Source organism: Arachis hypogaea, chromosome 4 (assembly GCF_003086295.3).
Source record: "Arachis hypogaea cultivar Tifrunner chromosome 4, arahy.Tifrunner.gnm2.J5K5, whole genome shotgun sequence".
NCBI lineage: Eukaryota > Viridiplantae > Streptophyta > Magnoliopsida > Fabales > Fabaceae > Arachis > Arachis hypogaea.
In genome coordinates this window covers 94563649-94580402 of record NC_092039.1, presented here as the reverse complement: position 1 = coordinate 94580402, position 16754 = coordinate 94563649, and the positions used below count along the sequence as shown (strand labels likewise).

The 16754-nt window shown below is 35.2% G+C and overlaps 1 protein-coding gene across 6 annotated transcripts; it reads right to left on the bottom strand.

Annotated features, from left to right (window-relative positions):
• Window positions 1-847: 847 nt before the first annotated feature.
• On the bottom strand, window positions 848-3603 carry LOC112796988 (uncharacterized). 6 transcript variants are annotated; one of them, XR_011881236.1, is made up of 4 exons: window positions 3111-3603; window positions 2886-3015; window positions 2619-2771; window positions 848-1097 (listed from the first exon to the last, which is right to left on the bottom strand). XR_011881236.1 is itself a non-coding variant. In XM_072235719.1 (3 exons), the coding sequence occupies exons 1-3, from the start codon at window positions 3425-3427 to the stop codon at window positions 1021-1023; spliced, it is 510 nt and encodes a 169-aa protein (XP_072091820.1). In that variant the 5' UTR covers window positions 3428-3603; the 3' UTR covers window positions 848-1020. The 6 variants fall into 6 exon arrangements, 1 of the variants encoding a protein (XP_072091820.1); XR_011881235.1 differs by having other exon boundaries at window positions 848-1083; XR_011881237.1 differs by having other exon boundaries at window positions 848-1083; window positions 2619-2717.
• Between the last annotated feature and the right edge of the window lie 13151 nt (window positions 3604-16754).

The window sequence follows — 16754 nt, the reverse complement described above, 5'->3', positions numbered from 1 at the left end:
CCCAAGGTTCTTCTTGGTTGTGCCTTTTTTTCTAGTTCCATGGTACACTATTCATATTCCTGCATACACAGATAAGAGACAAAAAAAAGTGGGAGTCTCTATGTCAGAGTATAAAGAGCTCTCAGTGAGATACCAAGAAGAGAGAAAAGAGACAAGAATTAAAATAATTTTTTTTTCAAAAATTAAATAAATAAATAAAATAAAAGATGGAAAACTAATTCAAAAATAAAAAAATAATAAGTTAAAATTTTCAAAAAAAATAAGAAAAGGAAAGATTAAGAAAGGATATGACAACTAACTAACTAACAAGATTTAAAATCAAAGAGAGAATTTTCGAAAAAGAGAAAAGAGAAAGTAGTTAGGAAGTTTTGAAAAAGAGAAAGGAGAATAAAAGATAAAATAGGTAACTAACTAATTAACAAGATTTGAAAACAAAATTAAAGATTTGATTTTGAAATTAAAAGGAGAAAGTATAAAAGAAGATTTTGAAAAAGATTTGAAAAAGATATGAAAGATAATGTAAGATTTGATTTTAAAAATTTAAAGTTCAAAAGAGGAAGTCAAACAAAGAAAGATAAGATTTGAAAAATTTGAAAAAATTTGATTTTAAAATTTGAAATTTTTGAATTTTGAAATTAAAAATTAAAAATTTGAATTTTGAAAACTTGAATTTTGAAATTTTGAAATTTGAATTTTAAATTTTGAATTTTGAAAATTGAATTTTGTAACACCCTCACTATCAGAAATCACGCTTCTGGCTGCGCCACTCTGATAGGAAGAAGTATTACGACTACTTTACATATTAAATACTAAAATAGGAGCCTGTGACTCGACACTGTATCGCTGATTTCTTAGAAAACCAAAAATAAACACTTTATCTTAAGAAAAATACAAACAGGCATAGATTCATATACAAGACTCCTTACATAATAACTCATAATATAATATACATATAAAACATACAATTCATATCCCTCTTACAAATTTGTAATAACAAAGACGAGGGGAGAAAACATCTAATTAATACAACATCTTATAAACCAAACGCAGTATAACTCTTCTTAATGCTTCTTCATCCGGTTCCTGAAAAGGTAAAGCTGTAGGGGGTGAGAACCTAACCACTCGGTCTTACCACGCAGTTTCAAAGTTGTCATAAGAAGATATTTAATAAGAAAACTGTTTTCAAGCTCAGTGATTATCATTGCCTTATGAATCTTTTAAAAAGCCAGTAGGTAATCGTTCAAAACCTTTTCAAAGAAACGTTTAATCTATCAAAAATTCGAAACCTTTGCTTTCTTATATGAAAAATCTCAATCAGAAACCAACCACGCAATCAAACAACACAATCATTAATTCAGGACCAAAGTTCATTCTCAAATGTAGCATGCCAGGACAAACACAGGCAAGACAAACAAGGAAAGCACAAGTAGGTAGCAGTTACAGCAAATAGTTCAAGTAGCAGTTAAGAACAGTTTAGCAATTAGGCAAACCAAAACAAGTTCAAACCCAAGCAAAGCATACAAATGCATATGATGCATGCCTGTTCTATGGCTGATGAGGCTCATCTGTCGGTTATCCAGCCAAGCCGACAAGTCTGAATTGTCCTTAGACGTCCCCCGACGTGCATCCCCAAGAGTCTATGCATAGTTTTTTCTCAAATAATCAATATTGCTCAATGGGGGTAACATTCCCGGGAATTTATATAGTGCCCGGTCACATTTACGTCGTAGGGTCAACAGAGTATCGAGTTTTCAACCTGGTACACGTGGTGGCAAGCCACGACACTTAATCCAGGGAACCTCGTATCTCAGATATTTCAAATTCATAAGCCATATGAATAATTCCAAGATCATATCTCAACTTTCTCAACATCATAATCATTCATCAATCCAAATCTCATTTTCAAATTCATTCAAAACCATATATCAAAAATAATCCTCATCATCTTTCTTTCCGTCCGTTCATTAACAATCCCAATTCAAACATAATTCCTTCTTCGATAAATAAATCAATCTTAAAACATATAATGTTTAAAAACAATTCTTTTTAATTAATTACTTCAAATAAAACTTTCAATTTTATAAAATTTCGGCAGCATCTCTTCTAAAACTCGGACTTTGCCACCGTATTAGGGTCCCATCTAAACAGTTCTCAAACCTTTCCAAACCTCAATCATTTTCCAAGATTCAGCTAGTTCCAATATCAAATTATTTTCAAAGCGAATCAGTGTCCATAATAAATCTCTTTTTAAAATCAAACCAGCTCAAATACTAAATCATTTATAAAGTCATTTACAAAGTCACTAACTCAAAATTAAACCATTTCCAAAGCTATTCCAGTTTCATATTCCAAATCATTTCCAAAGCCAATTCCTTTATATCATCAAAAATAGCTTCAAAGCCAAGAAAAGCCATTTTTTATAATAATCAACCAAATAACCTTTCAAACTAATTTCTTTTCAACAATCACAAACTACTCAAGCAATCAAGCAATCAGTCAATCAATCCAGCAAACAACCACATTTATAAGAGAATCATAAACACAGACATATGTTTCTCACACTAATATCTATTTATAACAACTCTGTAAGATAAAATAAATTTTAAGAAAACCCCTACCTCAAAGAATCAAACCCGCAGCGATTTTAACGTGACAAACCCTCTTTTCACCTTATTCTACAGCAGGTACGTTATTATTTGTATTCCAAGCACCCTCTGCTAGCGAAGAAGAACGGTAAGCAAAAGTAATAACCGCAAACACAGCAGCTTTAGCTAACAGCCAAAATAAACACAACCAAGCAAGGCAAAGAGGAACATTACGCACTAATAAAATAGAATCGAAATGGAGCATTATGGCAAGATAAAGTACAATAGAATTTGTCTTACCAGAAAAGAAACAAGAGAATGGGGAACGGAGAAACTATAGCTTCGACAACATTTCCTTTCAACAATTAGAACGGCGAATAAGGGCAGAGCCGAACAGAAATGGCAAGCCAGTGGTGGCAGTAGCATTAATCTGAATGATTAAGGCAACAGAGATACCAACAATAATCAAAACAGTGAAACAGAATAGAAGTGAAACATGGTTCAGGAAAGCAGAAAATGGGTTACCGGTGAATCTGGCCCGGTTCGGCAACGGCGTAGGCAAGGCTTCTCTTTAGTGGTGAGACGCGGCGGTGGCAACCCTGGCAACAGCCAGGCGTGACGATGGCTGAAGCTTCGACGATGGCGAGCACAACGACGGCGACCCTCCCGCGGCGGTGGCGGCACAGCTGGCAGCGTGAATCCCTTCTTCCTCCTCGCGTCTCTCTCTCTGCTCGATCTCTCTCCTCTGCTCGTGCATGACAACGAGTCGTCAACGAACCAGGGCTCCTCGCGTAGCAGCTCCTCGGAACCGTGGCGGCGGCGTGATGACGGCGTGGTGGCATGTGGCGGAGCGCTTTTCCCTCTCTTCTTCCCTCCCTGTTCTGCGTTTCTTTCTCTTTTCTTCTTTCCTTTTTCTTTCTTTATTTTTTTCTGAAGGGGATGGGGTTGGGTCAAGGGAGTGGCGGTGAGGTAGGGTTAGGTTAGGTTAGAGGTAGGATAGTAAATAGGGTTTCTGATTGGGAATTTTTGGGATTTGATTTGGGGCAAATTGGGGTTTTGTTTAATTTTAATAAAATTGGAGTATAAAGTATTAATATTTTAAAGACTAATTTAATCTCTAAAATTATTTTAAAATATTATTTGTAGTATAAAAATACTAATTGATTCTCAATAATTTACTATAATTGAAAATATATGGTAATATAATTAATTTTCTTTATCTTTAACTTAAAGTATTAAATGATACAAATGTAAATTGTCTAAAATTAAATCATATAAAATTCTTATTATTCCATAACTACCAACTTTATAATTTAAATATAGAAAATAATTCTATAATTATAAAATTAGGTAAAATTCTAATTAATTATCAAAACCTAATTTAATTTTTGATTTAATTAACTTTAATAAAATAATTTCTGAGAATAAAATTTCTAATGAATAAATGAATTGAAATTAATTCATAACAAGATTTATTTGAAAATTCTGGGTCTTACAAATTTGAATTAGGATAAGATAAGATTTTGGAATTTGAATTTTAAGATTTGAATTTCAAATAAGATAAAATTTTGAATTTAAAGAAAAAGATAAGATAAAGATTTGAAAAGATAACAAGAAAGTTAATATTTGAATTTTGAACTTTTGAAATTTGAAAAATTAAAAAAGACAAACACTAAAAGACACCAAACTTAAAATATTTTGAAATTAAAAACACAATTTTCAAAATTTTGACAAAGAAAAAACACTAAAAGACACAAAACTTAAAATTTTTAAGGTCAAACTAAGAAAAATACCAAGAACAACTTGAACACAACAAAGAACACTCAAGAAAAGTTTCAAAAATTTAAGAAAAGAAGAACACAAAGAGATACCAAATTTAAAAATTTTAAGATCTAATGACACTAATTTTCGAAAGTTAGAGGAAGAACAACTAAAGAACACTAAACTTAAAATTTTGTAAATTCAACCAAGAAAATTCACTAAGAACAATTCGAATATGAAGAAAGGAAAATAATATCACCTTCAAAAATTTAAAGAAAAGGATAAAAACAGAGGGAACACCAAACTTAAAAACTGACACAAGGCTCAAACAAGAGACAAATATTACTAAAGAAAAGAAAAGATTTTGAAAAATTTTTGAAAAAGAAAACAAGAAATAGGTAAGACTAAAAGTAAGAAAATCAAAAGAAAATACATAGCCAAAGACAGAAAAGGTTTTAAAATTTTTTTGAAAAGAAAACAAAAGACACAAACAAACCATAAATAATACATAATCTAAACAACAAGATAATCCGGTTGTTTGTTAAATCCGAACAATTATCGGCAATGGCGCCAAAAACTTGGTGCACGAAATTGGCTCCGCAGAATTCGCACAGATAGACCAGCAAGTATACCAGGTCGTCCAAGTAATACCTCAGGTGAGTAAGGGTCGATCCCACGGAGATTGTTGGTATGAGAAATCGATGCACACCTTGCAGATCTTAGATAGGTAGATAGAAAGTGTAGTTTGTCACAGAAAATAGATAAAACAAAATAAATAAATAAAACATTACTAGATAGATGATAATTCAATGGTGATAGAATGGTTGAGACTTCAGAAATGCTTTGTCTTTCCGGATTAACTTTTCTTACTGTCTTCTTCAATAACCTTCTGATTCCTTCAATGGCACCCATAAGTGATTAACTCATGTCCTCTCATCAAGTTAAACTCCTCTACTGCAACAATCCACCATGTTGAGATGACTCATGTCCTCTCATCAAGCCACCTCTAGATTTCTCACTATAGTAGAAGATGAAGCTCTAAGCAATCCACTCCCCTTCACGATCCTACTCAAGGTGCCACAGACAAGGCAGATCTTCCGAATCAGAAAGTGCTGCTTCTCTGACTTTAGCCTTAACGACACAGAGACCTCACGCACCCATAGTCAACAGGATTTCATGTTACATATCCAGAATTGCTCAGATGTTCTATTGAAATCCACAATGCAATCTCTAACTTTGGTTCAACGCTATCCAAGTTAGGACCGCACATAAGTATTAATGGAAAATCATACTCATTCCACTTATGGCATCATAAGTATTAGAGGAATATAATGCATGTAAATGATTTAACTATATATCACTAATAATATACATTGTAAGAGCTCTTACCGACAAGCTAATGAAAAAGTCGGGGGATGGCGACCTGGTGCAAGAACAGAAACTTTCAATGCACCCTCGCACTAGACTTGTCCAGAAATAATGTTATACCAAATAACGACATGATGTGGCATCTGGTATAACACTCCATAACCTCATGATTAGTCAACATTATACCATGTTTAACATTGCACAACCACATTAGCTTAATAAGCTGCCTTTATAATCACTCGTATTTGGTGCAACTCTAAAGTTCAACAAACATTCTTATTCCATGAGTTTGTGGTCATTGGCAGTTGGCCTTGTAACCTGTTGTTCATTTCCTTGAATCCCAAGAATTAAAACCATATTCTCTAATATGACAGTATATTCACTTATAAAAAGATGAAATGTATGAGAAACCAGATTCCACCTTTTTACTAAGGCATTGATCAAGATTATTTGACCAAGAATTTTTGAATACGAGACATGTTGAAAAAGCTATTAACTCTTAGATAGGCTTTCACTTTTCGATTATATAGTCTTGGAGCATATAAGTGTCTCAGTCTAATTATTCTAGAACCCTAAAAAAGGTAAACAAAAAATAGCAATAATTCTTAAATAAAATCTTAATAAATATCGTAGACCTTCTTTTATTTCAATACACAGCTTCAATAACTATTAATAATCTCAGTACATAATAAAAGATTAACCACAACACTTATATAACAAAACAGTAATTATAAATGAATAATAATCCTAACAATTAGGGGTAAAAATAGGTCAGGTCAGGCCAAGTTTTGCTTTTAACAGGCCTGTCCTGTCATGTAATCAATTGGCCTGAGTTTGGCCTGCAGCCTGTTATAAACTTTTTTTAAAGTACTAAATTTGACTTGTTATTCAGCCTGGTCTGGCCTGAAACCTGTTAAAAGACCTGATAATTTTTTTTTTTACAAAAATAAAAATATTATTAAAAAAAACTTATTTTTTAACAAATATATTTAAATGTAATATGTCATATTTAATATTTATAAAATATTTTAAATTTTAAAATATACAAAATTATTTATAATTAAATATAAAAATTTTAAAATATTTTATAATTTTATTAATAATAAAAAATTATTTATATATGTAATTATGTATTAACAGGTCCGGACAGGTCTGACAGGCCAATAAGGCTAATTAGTAAGGCTAAACCTGACCTATTAACATAATAAGACTTTTATAAGAGTCTGAATCTGTGTCTATTTTATACTAAATTAAACCAAGCGAAGCCAAACACAAACCAAGCTACAGACCCCTGGCAGAGTACTTAGTCTTTTTCCACCCCTACTAACAACACTATGATAACGGTAACAATGAAATATTAATAACAATAACAAATTAATCATCTTAAAATTATTAACTAGTTAATAACATTAAGGAATCATCATCGCTTTATTAATAAAAATAATAACAGTAACACCAAAACAATTAGAACAATAGTTACAGTTTAATAATAATAATAATAATATTCTTAAAAAGTTGGTTACAATAAACAATAATGCTAAATAACAGTAATAATAAGAATATTTTAATAACAATAATAATAGTGATAATGATAATAATAATAATAATAAATTATAACAAAAATAATTATAAAATCAACAATAACAATAACAATAATAATACCAAAAAAAATTATAATGACAATAATAATAAGTAATAACAACCCCAATAATAATAATAATAATAATAATAATAATAATAATAATAATAATAATAATAATAATAACAACAACAACAACAACAGCAACGTGAATTATATTAATGCACTCATCATATGTTCCAAATCATGCATTTAACTAATTAACATATTCATATTACTTTACTACACTAAAAAATGTTATTATAACTAATGACTATAATAACACTAAAATAAGTAAATTAAGTCATCTATAATGAATATAATATAATAAATAATTTTTTTACATAAAAAAAAATTTACGTGTACAGGATCATCAAAATATTTTACAATGTGCTTTTTCATTGTAATATTTTTCTTTACCATTTAAAAAAAAATTAAAGGTTGCTGAAGAAAGTTTCAAAGATAGAAAATGGCCATCTAGTGTTCAGAGATAGAAAAGGAGAGTTACTTTACCTTTGTTAGTGTAAATAAATAAACTGTGAATGAGGGAATCGTGTGAGAATGTTAGCGAAAGAGTGAGGTGAGAGAGCCTATTCTTTTTTCACTATAAAAAACTTTGGTAATTACCGCAGTTATTTTGGGTTATTATGATTGTTCAAACAACCATAATCCTAAATACCATTTTGGTTATTACGGTAATTTTTCATAATTATTAAGGTTAAAATGATAGTTTTTTGTTTGTTTAAAGCGACATTTAACTGCTGTTATATTCAGATAAAATGATTTTTTGGTTGGTTAAAATAGCCATTGAAAACAACCGATTTTATAGGATTAAAATAGTATTTTATGTTATTCAAAACAGTGGATTAAACTGCCGGTTTTATCCAAATAAAGTGCCATTTTATTATTTAAAAATGACGGTTAAAAATCGCCGTTTGGTAGAGTTAAAATAGCGATTACAAACTGCCATTTTATCAGGTAAAATGAAAATTTTTAGTTTAAAAAGGTCATTTTTGCTATCGTTTTTACTAAATTAAAATAGAATTTTTGCTCATTTAAAATGGCAGTTAAAACTATCATTTTGACCGTGTTAAATTTTAAAATTTTACAATAACAAAAAATCATAACTCATAAACAAAACATTACATAACTTATAAACAAAGTACAAACATAATATGTGCTTTTTTTAGTATTGAAAATCAAATGTAATAATTCCTATACAAATAATATATCAAACATAACATGTTTTTTAAATTATAAATGTCTTAATACGTAACTCTTAATACATCAAATTTTCATCATAAAAAGATCACATTCCTCTGTTACTTGTTTCAAAAGATCTACTTTCAAACTCTTTTGGTGATTGGTGCACGAAATTGTGATCAATACTTTTCACAAATCAAATAATCCCCGGTAATGAATCCAAAAACTTGGTGTTCAATACCATGGCATAAACACAACTTCGCACAACTAACCAGCAAGTGTACTGGGTCGTCCAAGTAATAAACCTTACGCGAGTAAGGGTCGATCCCACAGAGATTGTTGGTATGAAGCAAGCTATGGTCACCTTGTAAATCTTAGTCAGGCAAACTCAAATGGGTATGGTGATAAACGCATAAAACATAAAGATAAAGATAGAGATACTTATGTAATTCATTGGTAGGAACTTCAGATAAGCGTATGAAGATGCCTTCCCTTCCGTCTCTCTGCTTTCCTACTGTCTTCATCCAATCCTTCTTACTCCTTTCCATGGCAAGCTTAAGCAAGGGTTTCACCGTTGTCAGTGGCTACCTCCCATCCTCTCAATGGAAATGTTCAACGCACCCTGTCACGGCACGGCTATCCATCTGTCGGTTCTCGATCAGGCCGGAATAGAATCCAGTGATTCTTTTGCGTCTGTCACTAACGCCCCGCCTTCAGGAGTTTGAAGCACGTCACAGTCATTCAATCATTGAATCCTACTCAGAATACCACAGACAAGGTTAGACCTTCTGGATTCTCTTGAATGCCGCCATCAGTTCTAGCCTATACCACGAAGACTCTGATCTCACGGAATGGCTGGCTCGTTTGTCAGGCGAGCGCTCGGTTGTCAAGCGATCAACCATGCATCGTGTATCAGGAATCCAAGAGATATCCACCCAATCTAAGGTAGAATGGAGGTGGTTGTCAGGCACACGTTCATAGGTGAGAATGATGATGAGTGTCACGGATCATCACATTCATCAAGTTGAAGAACAAGTGGTATCTTAGAACAAGAACAAGCGGAATTGAATAGAAGAACAATAGTAATTGCATTAATACTCGAGGTACAGCAGAGCTCCACACCTTAATCTATGGTGTGTAGAAACTCCACCGTTGAAAATACATAAGTGATAGTGTGATCATTGGCTTCGGTCCCAGAGAGGGAACCAGAAGAACCAAGATGAAAATACAATAGTATAATGTCCTACTTATAGAAAACTAGTAGTCTAGGGTTTACAAAGATGAGTAAATGACATAAAAATCCACTTCCGGGCCCACTTGGTGTGTGCTTGGGCTGAGCAATGAACCATTTTCGTATAGAGACTCCTCTTGGAGTTAAACGCCAGCTTTTATGCCAGTTTGGGCGTTTAACTCCCATTTTGGTGCCAGTTCCGGCGTTTAACGCTGGAATTTCTGAGGGTGACTTTGAACGCCGGTTTGGGCCATCAAATCTTGGGCAAAGTATGGACTATCATATATTTCTGGAAAGCCCAGGATGTCTACTTTCCAACGCCGTTAAGAGCGCGCCAATTGGGCTTCTGTAGCTCCAGAAAATCCGCTTCGAGTGCAGGGAGGTCAGAATCCAACAGCATCTGCAGTCCTTTTTAGTCTCTGAATCAGATTTTTGCTCAGGTCCCTCAATTTCAGCCAGAAAATACCTGAAATAACAGAAAAACACACAAACTCATAGTAAAGTCCAGAAAAGTGAATTTAAACTAAAAACTAATAAAAATATACTAAAAACTAACTAGATCATACTAAAAACATACTAAAAAAAATGCCAAAAAGCGTACAAATTATCCGCTCATCAGTGATAAAATCTCACTCTTCTTATTTGATTCCTACCAGAAAAGTATAATTTGAAACATAATAAAAAAGAATAAATAGATAAACCATTTCAGATAAAAATTTATGAAATTAATTTATTCTTCTAAAACAATTTAAAATCTGATAATTGTTGACACCATTATAAAAAGATCAAGCATAAATAAAATAATTACTATTGTGTTTGTATCTGTGAAGCTTGTTGATTAGAGAATATTGCCGCCAATTACTCTGGAATCTTACCAATGTAAGAAACTAGTCGAAGCAACTGATTGATCCTCTTGCCAGGGGACCACATTGAAGGCTGACTTGTCTTTGGATGTAACACCCTAATATTCAAATCCTTATGCTCAAGTCATAAGTCAATGATATTACGGTGGTACGACTCTCAAGTGGATTTTTAATATATAAATATAGTTAATTTCGAAAGGAGTATTAATCAAGAAGCCTGAAAAGAGTAGAAATAAAATCGCGAAGACGTATCACTCACGTTTCGACAACGAAAAGCTAAACTGTGAAGCCGAAAGCGATATACGGACAAGGCATAAAGGAGATTAAGAGATAGATAACAGATGGATATATATATATATATATATATATATATATAAAATAAGTAAATAGCCACTAGTCGCGACCCGCGAAGTTTAGGCCGACTAGGGTACAGTATGAAAGTAACTGACAACAGTACATCCTAATCTCTCCCAAAGGAAATATAAGAGCCTCTATAGGCAAGTTCCAAAAGAGTTCAACACGTAATATAGTCTTTTCAAAACAAAGGTGGAGAGATTCTAAGCAAAACACAAAGTAGAAAAAATAAATATCTTCGCCGTCTCTCAGACGAACCGCAGCTCACTTCTGAATACCTGAACCTGTATCTGAAAAACAAGAGATATATACGGAATGAGAACCCCGGGCCCATGGGTTCCCAGTACAGTAAAAGTGCCAAATAAATACAATGCACTGCAATAAAAACTCACTAAGCATCCTAAACTCTTTTTCACCAAGTATCCAGCCTAGATTCTCACTAATCCATAAATAGGCATCTGTCGTAAGGGGATACTAAATCTAGTTCATGTTACACATGTTTCCCAACTCGCTGATTCTTCCACGAATCAGACTCAGAATCATAAGCAAAACCATCACCAGTTGTTCTGCCTCAGCAACTCTATATCAATACATCATACCCTCGCCTGGAGCTAGTGAAATCACATCACTGCGTCTACCCAGGGGGCTCAAATTACCTCATTCAAAAATCATCATCATCATGCAATCACATCACCAATTCATCTCATCAAGAACAGCCCCCAACATCCAACGACACCAGCATGAGGGGCCTCTCAGTTGTACAAACACAAGCAATACAGGCAAGTAATACACAAATAAGGTACAAGTAGAACAAGTAGCACATAATCAGGTAACATAGCATATATGATGTAGAAATCCAAAACAAATAGGCAAACCCAAACAATTCAAACATATGCAAATGATGTATGCCTGCCCTATGGCTGATGATATCATCTGTCGGTTATATAGCCAACCCGACATGTCCTGGTAGCTAACCATTGGATAGAAACACCCCTTGCGGAGCAAGTAGGTTTGAGCTACAACCCCCTTGCTACTACCCGCTCAGCCCAGAGCCAGTGGAATAACCACTACTGCGGCTACTACCCAGGCGGGTGTTTAAAAGCTCAACCTGAAGCGAGTGGATTCACCACTACTGCCGCTACTACCCAGGCGTCACAATCTCTGACCTGGAGCAAGTGGGACGAACCACAACCCTTGCTACTGCCCAGGTATCTTAAGCATTGACCCGGAGCAAGCGGGACGAACCACAACCCTTGCTACTGCCCAGGTCTCTCAAGCATTGGCCCGGAGCAAGCGGGACGAACCACAACCCTTGCTACTGCCCATGTATCTCAAGCATATATTCATTCAATCTCAATTCATATTATCAATCCTCATTGTTATCAAATCTCAAGCATTAACCTGGAGCAAGTGGGATGAACCACAACCCTTACTATTACCCAGGTATCAGAGTTACATTCATTCAAAACTCCATAATTAACTCATTTATCATAAACATCATTTTCCGTCTCATACCCGGAGCAAGTGGACAACGCCACTGCCTACTACCCGGGGTTACACATCACATTTCAACATTTTCCATTATTATCCATTTAACACATTCATTCATTAATCATATATGCATTTATACTCAGCCATAATCAATAATGACTTTGCCGTGACCCGGCAATAACTCAGCCACCCGGCTCATGGTCCAATCAAGAACCATCCATTTATCAATAAATATAGTTCTTCGGCTCATGGCATACACGGTACTCCCACCGTCATCCTCCATATCTCATATAATCATCGTTGATCATAACTTTTCCCCTTGCTTCACTCGCAAGTTACCACATTCCCTAGCTCCTTTCTCATTGCTAGGCATATCATAATGATTTAATACATAAGGGGTGAGATCGGAGGCTTAGAAGTATGAGATTTGGCTTTTAATACTCAAAAATCAACTTTGGGATGAAAACAGGGCCACGCGTACGCGTACTCCACGCGCACGCGTGGATGACCACAAAGCTCATCGACGCGTATGCGTCATACACGCGGACGCACGGATTGAAACACAGCCAGACGTCGCGTAAGCGTCAGCCACGCGTACGCGTGGGTGTATTTGCGCCCCAGGCACAAAACTGGCATAACTCTGGCACAACTCTCGGGAAAATGGCTGGGCATTGGGTGCAGCGCATCGACGCGCACGCGCACACCACGCGCACGCGTGGATGGTGCCTTCTCGAAGAACGACGCGTACGCGCCAAGTGCGCCTACGCGTGGAGGGTCATTCTGCTAAAAAAATGTCTAAGTTAAAAGCTGCGGAATTCACAGATTCAACCCCCAATCTTCCAACGGACATAACTTTCTCATTTTAAATCGTTTTTCACCCGTTCTTCGAACGGCATAGACATCCCGGATCCAATTTCATTTCTAAATAGATTTGTCACAAAACAGAGATCTGTAGTCCAAGTTATGTCCCGTCAAAGTATGCCCAAAAACCATGTTTTTCATATAAAACCACAAAAGCCATTTTCAACCCTTTTTAAAATCAACCAAAACATGCTAGTTTCAACCCTTTTTGAAATGAATCAAAATATACCAAAATAAACATCAAGCCTCCTCAACTCATACATTAACACTTTACCACGATTCACAAAACCGCCATATAACCATCTTTACCAATTTCAAGCAAATGGCTAAACTACAAACATATCAACATGTCATACATCATTCCTCATCTTAATTTCCAACAATACTATTTCCAATCAACCATCATTATACATAATCAATATCATAATCACTATCATGTGGTTTCACCCACAAATCAACCTTAATCATTCCTCAAGCATATATCACAATATATATACCTCTCATGCATCATCATACCATCAAGACATCAATAATCATAATCACATATATGACCACATAATATTTCTCAACCCAAAACCAAACATACCTCATCTACATAATTTCACCTTCCAACTCCTCAAATCTTATTATTCAACAATCAACCCAATCATCCGCATATTCATTATATGAAATTCATCCACTCACTTGTGTCATCATACAATGCACACATCAACTTACCTCCCTTACCTCTTTCTGGCCTCCGGCCCAATTTCACAATTTAAATGCATAAACCACAAATTAATACTCATTACCCAATACATCAAATTTTCAATACACCAAGCATACAAGGCCACACAATTCTCAACCCAATCATCAATTCACATTACATACCAACTATGCATATTAGCATCAACCATTTACACAATCCAAACTTAATCTTAGGGGCATTTAGCCTAGGAATTCTCATCACACCATACGGTACTTAAATGAAACTTAAACCGTACCTCTTGTAGCCAAATCAATTGAGCCTCTTCTTTGGAAGTCTCCACCAACCTTAGCCCCAAGCCTCACCAAAGCTCCTCAAGCAAAACTAATCTCCCAATTGTGCATCCAAACCATCAAATACACTAACATAACCAATATCACATACATACATCAACCTAGGGCTCATAAAAATGACAAATCACAAGGGTTTGAGCACTTCTTACCTCAGCCCATATGAAGTAGGGATAGAACTCACTTAGAATCCATGTTGGAGTATCCCTAAACACCCAAAATCACAAGATTTCAACACTAACTTTCCAAAAACGTGTAACAGTGGGAAATTTCGAAAACTGGGCAGAGATGAATGGAATACTCACCACAAAACTTAGATAGAAATGTAGAGGATGAGAAGAGTGACGCGTGGCCGTAAACGGCTCGTCAATCGGAGCTCCGTAGCTCAAGTTATGGTGATTTGAAGATCAAAGAGAGTTAGGTTTTCTCTCTTCTCTTCTCTCTTCTTTATTTCAGCGCCCCAACCTCTCTTTTAGGGTAAAATGAGCTGAAATGATCATAATTAATGTTTATATATGTTGGGTCTTGAGCCCACTTAGACCCAGTTCACTTATTTTTGTCCGTTGGCCCAATTTTGGACCAAAACCTTTAAGATTAGCGCTCTAAATCGCACTTCAGATATTTCTACCTCCCCTAATTATAATTCCTCATTTCTTAATCTTATTTACTCATAATCAATTTTCTCAGCTGCAGTACCAGACAGGTCTCAGCCGGTACTGCCGATCAAAATTCTACTGTGCGCTTTTACGCAGAAAACTATGTCTTCCGACTCGGAAAAAATTCACTGAATCCAAATATCATATTGAAATCATGAAATTCCAATTGCCAAATCTTCCAACCATATTCACTCCTATTTAACTTATTATTTAATTAATTTCGATTAGACCGGGTATTACATTCTACCCTCCTAACAGAAATTTTCGCCCTCGAAAATTCCATCTATCACTACGAGTACGCGAGCATAGTCTTCCTTTATATCAAATGCATAACAGTTCCAAGGTCCTTTTACTCTGCGCGCTTCCGTTGCCGCGCTCTGATTTCTCTATTCCTGAGGGCCTCGGTCGTTCATTCAATGCCGACCAACAGCCTCGTTCCTTACTTTTACCATCTCATCAACTCACACCCTATTAAATCTAAATCATGTCATCAATAATATTGCCATCATCGTTAATCATAGACATCATCCCACATTACTATAATCAATCAAAGCTTTTTTCGTTTTTAGAATTCAATGAGTTTGGACTAACAAGCTGACAAACTCTTAAGAATCCGCTTTCCTTTACTAATTTATAAAAGCTTTCGAGACACATCTCTTCTGTTGAAGTTACTCAGATCAAAAATCATTTTCAAAAATATAACCAACACTCCTTCAAATTCTTGGAAAAATTCAACAGCACCTCCCCAAAAGTTGGAGTTTACCACCCGTCACGGGTTCCCTCAAACCAATCTCAGTACCACATCAGTATTGCAATTTAAAGGTTTCCAAATGATTCCTCTGAAACCGATCATTACAAATCTTGATCTAAATCCAAGGTCACCGTGACCAAACATCATAGCACTCATCTCTCGAACACGACGACTTGCACTCAATCATCATCTAAATCCGATTACACATCGATGATAATTTTCTCATCCGTTTCAGAACCATCAAGGCTCACAGCCACAATTTAACTTGACCGACAATTCAAATCAACGTTTCCAAATCCATTATTTAGGACCATCCCTTATCTATTTAAATCAAAGGAACTAAAGTCACGGGTTCAATCCATTTCACCAAAAATCCAAAGGTCAACCAACTACATAACAAACGCAACGCATAATTCTCAACAGAAAATCATTTACATCACAGGCATTTATCTATTTATATTAAGGCAAATCCTTACTCGGACCATCCGGTTTGCTTCTCAGTCTAATATTAAGCTCGACAGTCCCAGTTCTACTGTACATGCGGTATTATAAAATCACACACTGCCATTTAGGCCTGATTATTGCAATTACCTCAATCTTACTGCCGCAATCGGCCCGCATCCTAAATCTCTCCTTGTTGGCAATTTCTTGATACATGTCCTAGTAACCCGCACTTGTAACATACGCCTGACCCCAATCGGCACGGCCTATTTGGATGATGACTTCCACACCTCTGACAGCTCGAAACATCAGAAACAGCCGCTGCCCGTTTTTCCCTTACCGTTTCTTTGGGACTCCTCACTCGTCGCAAGGTCATTTCGCCTTTGAGGAAAACGTTGTGGGTATCCTCTTCTCTTAAACTCTTGACCCCTTGTTGGGTATTCTTGATTGTGCTCCCTGTGGTGGGACTCCCAACGGTCATTCTTTGCCTCAACAGCCTTCTTCACACATTCTTCAGCAATACGGCTCTTGTTCAT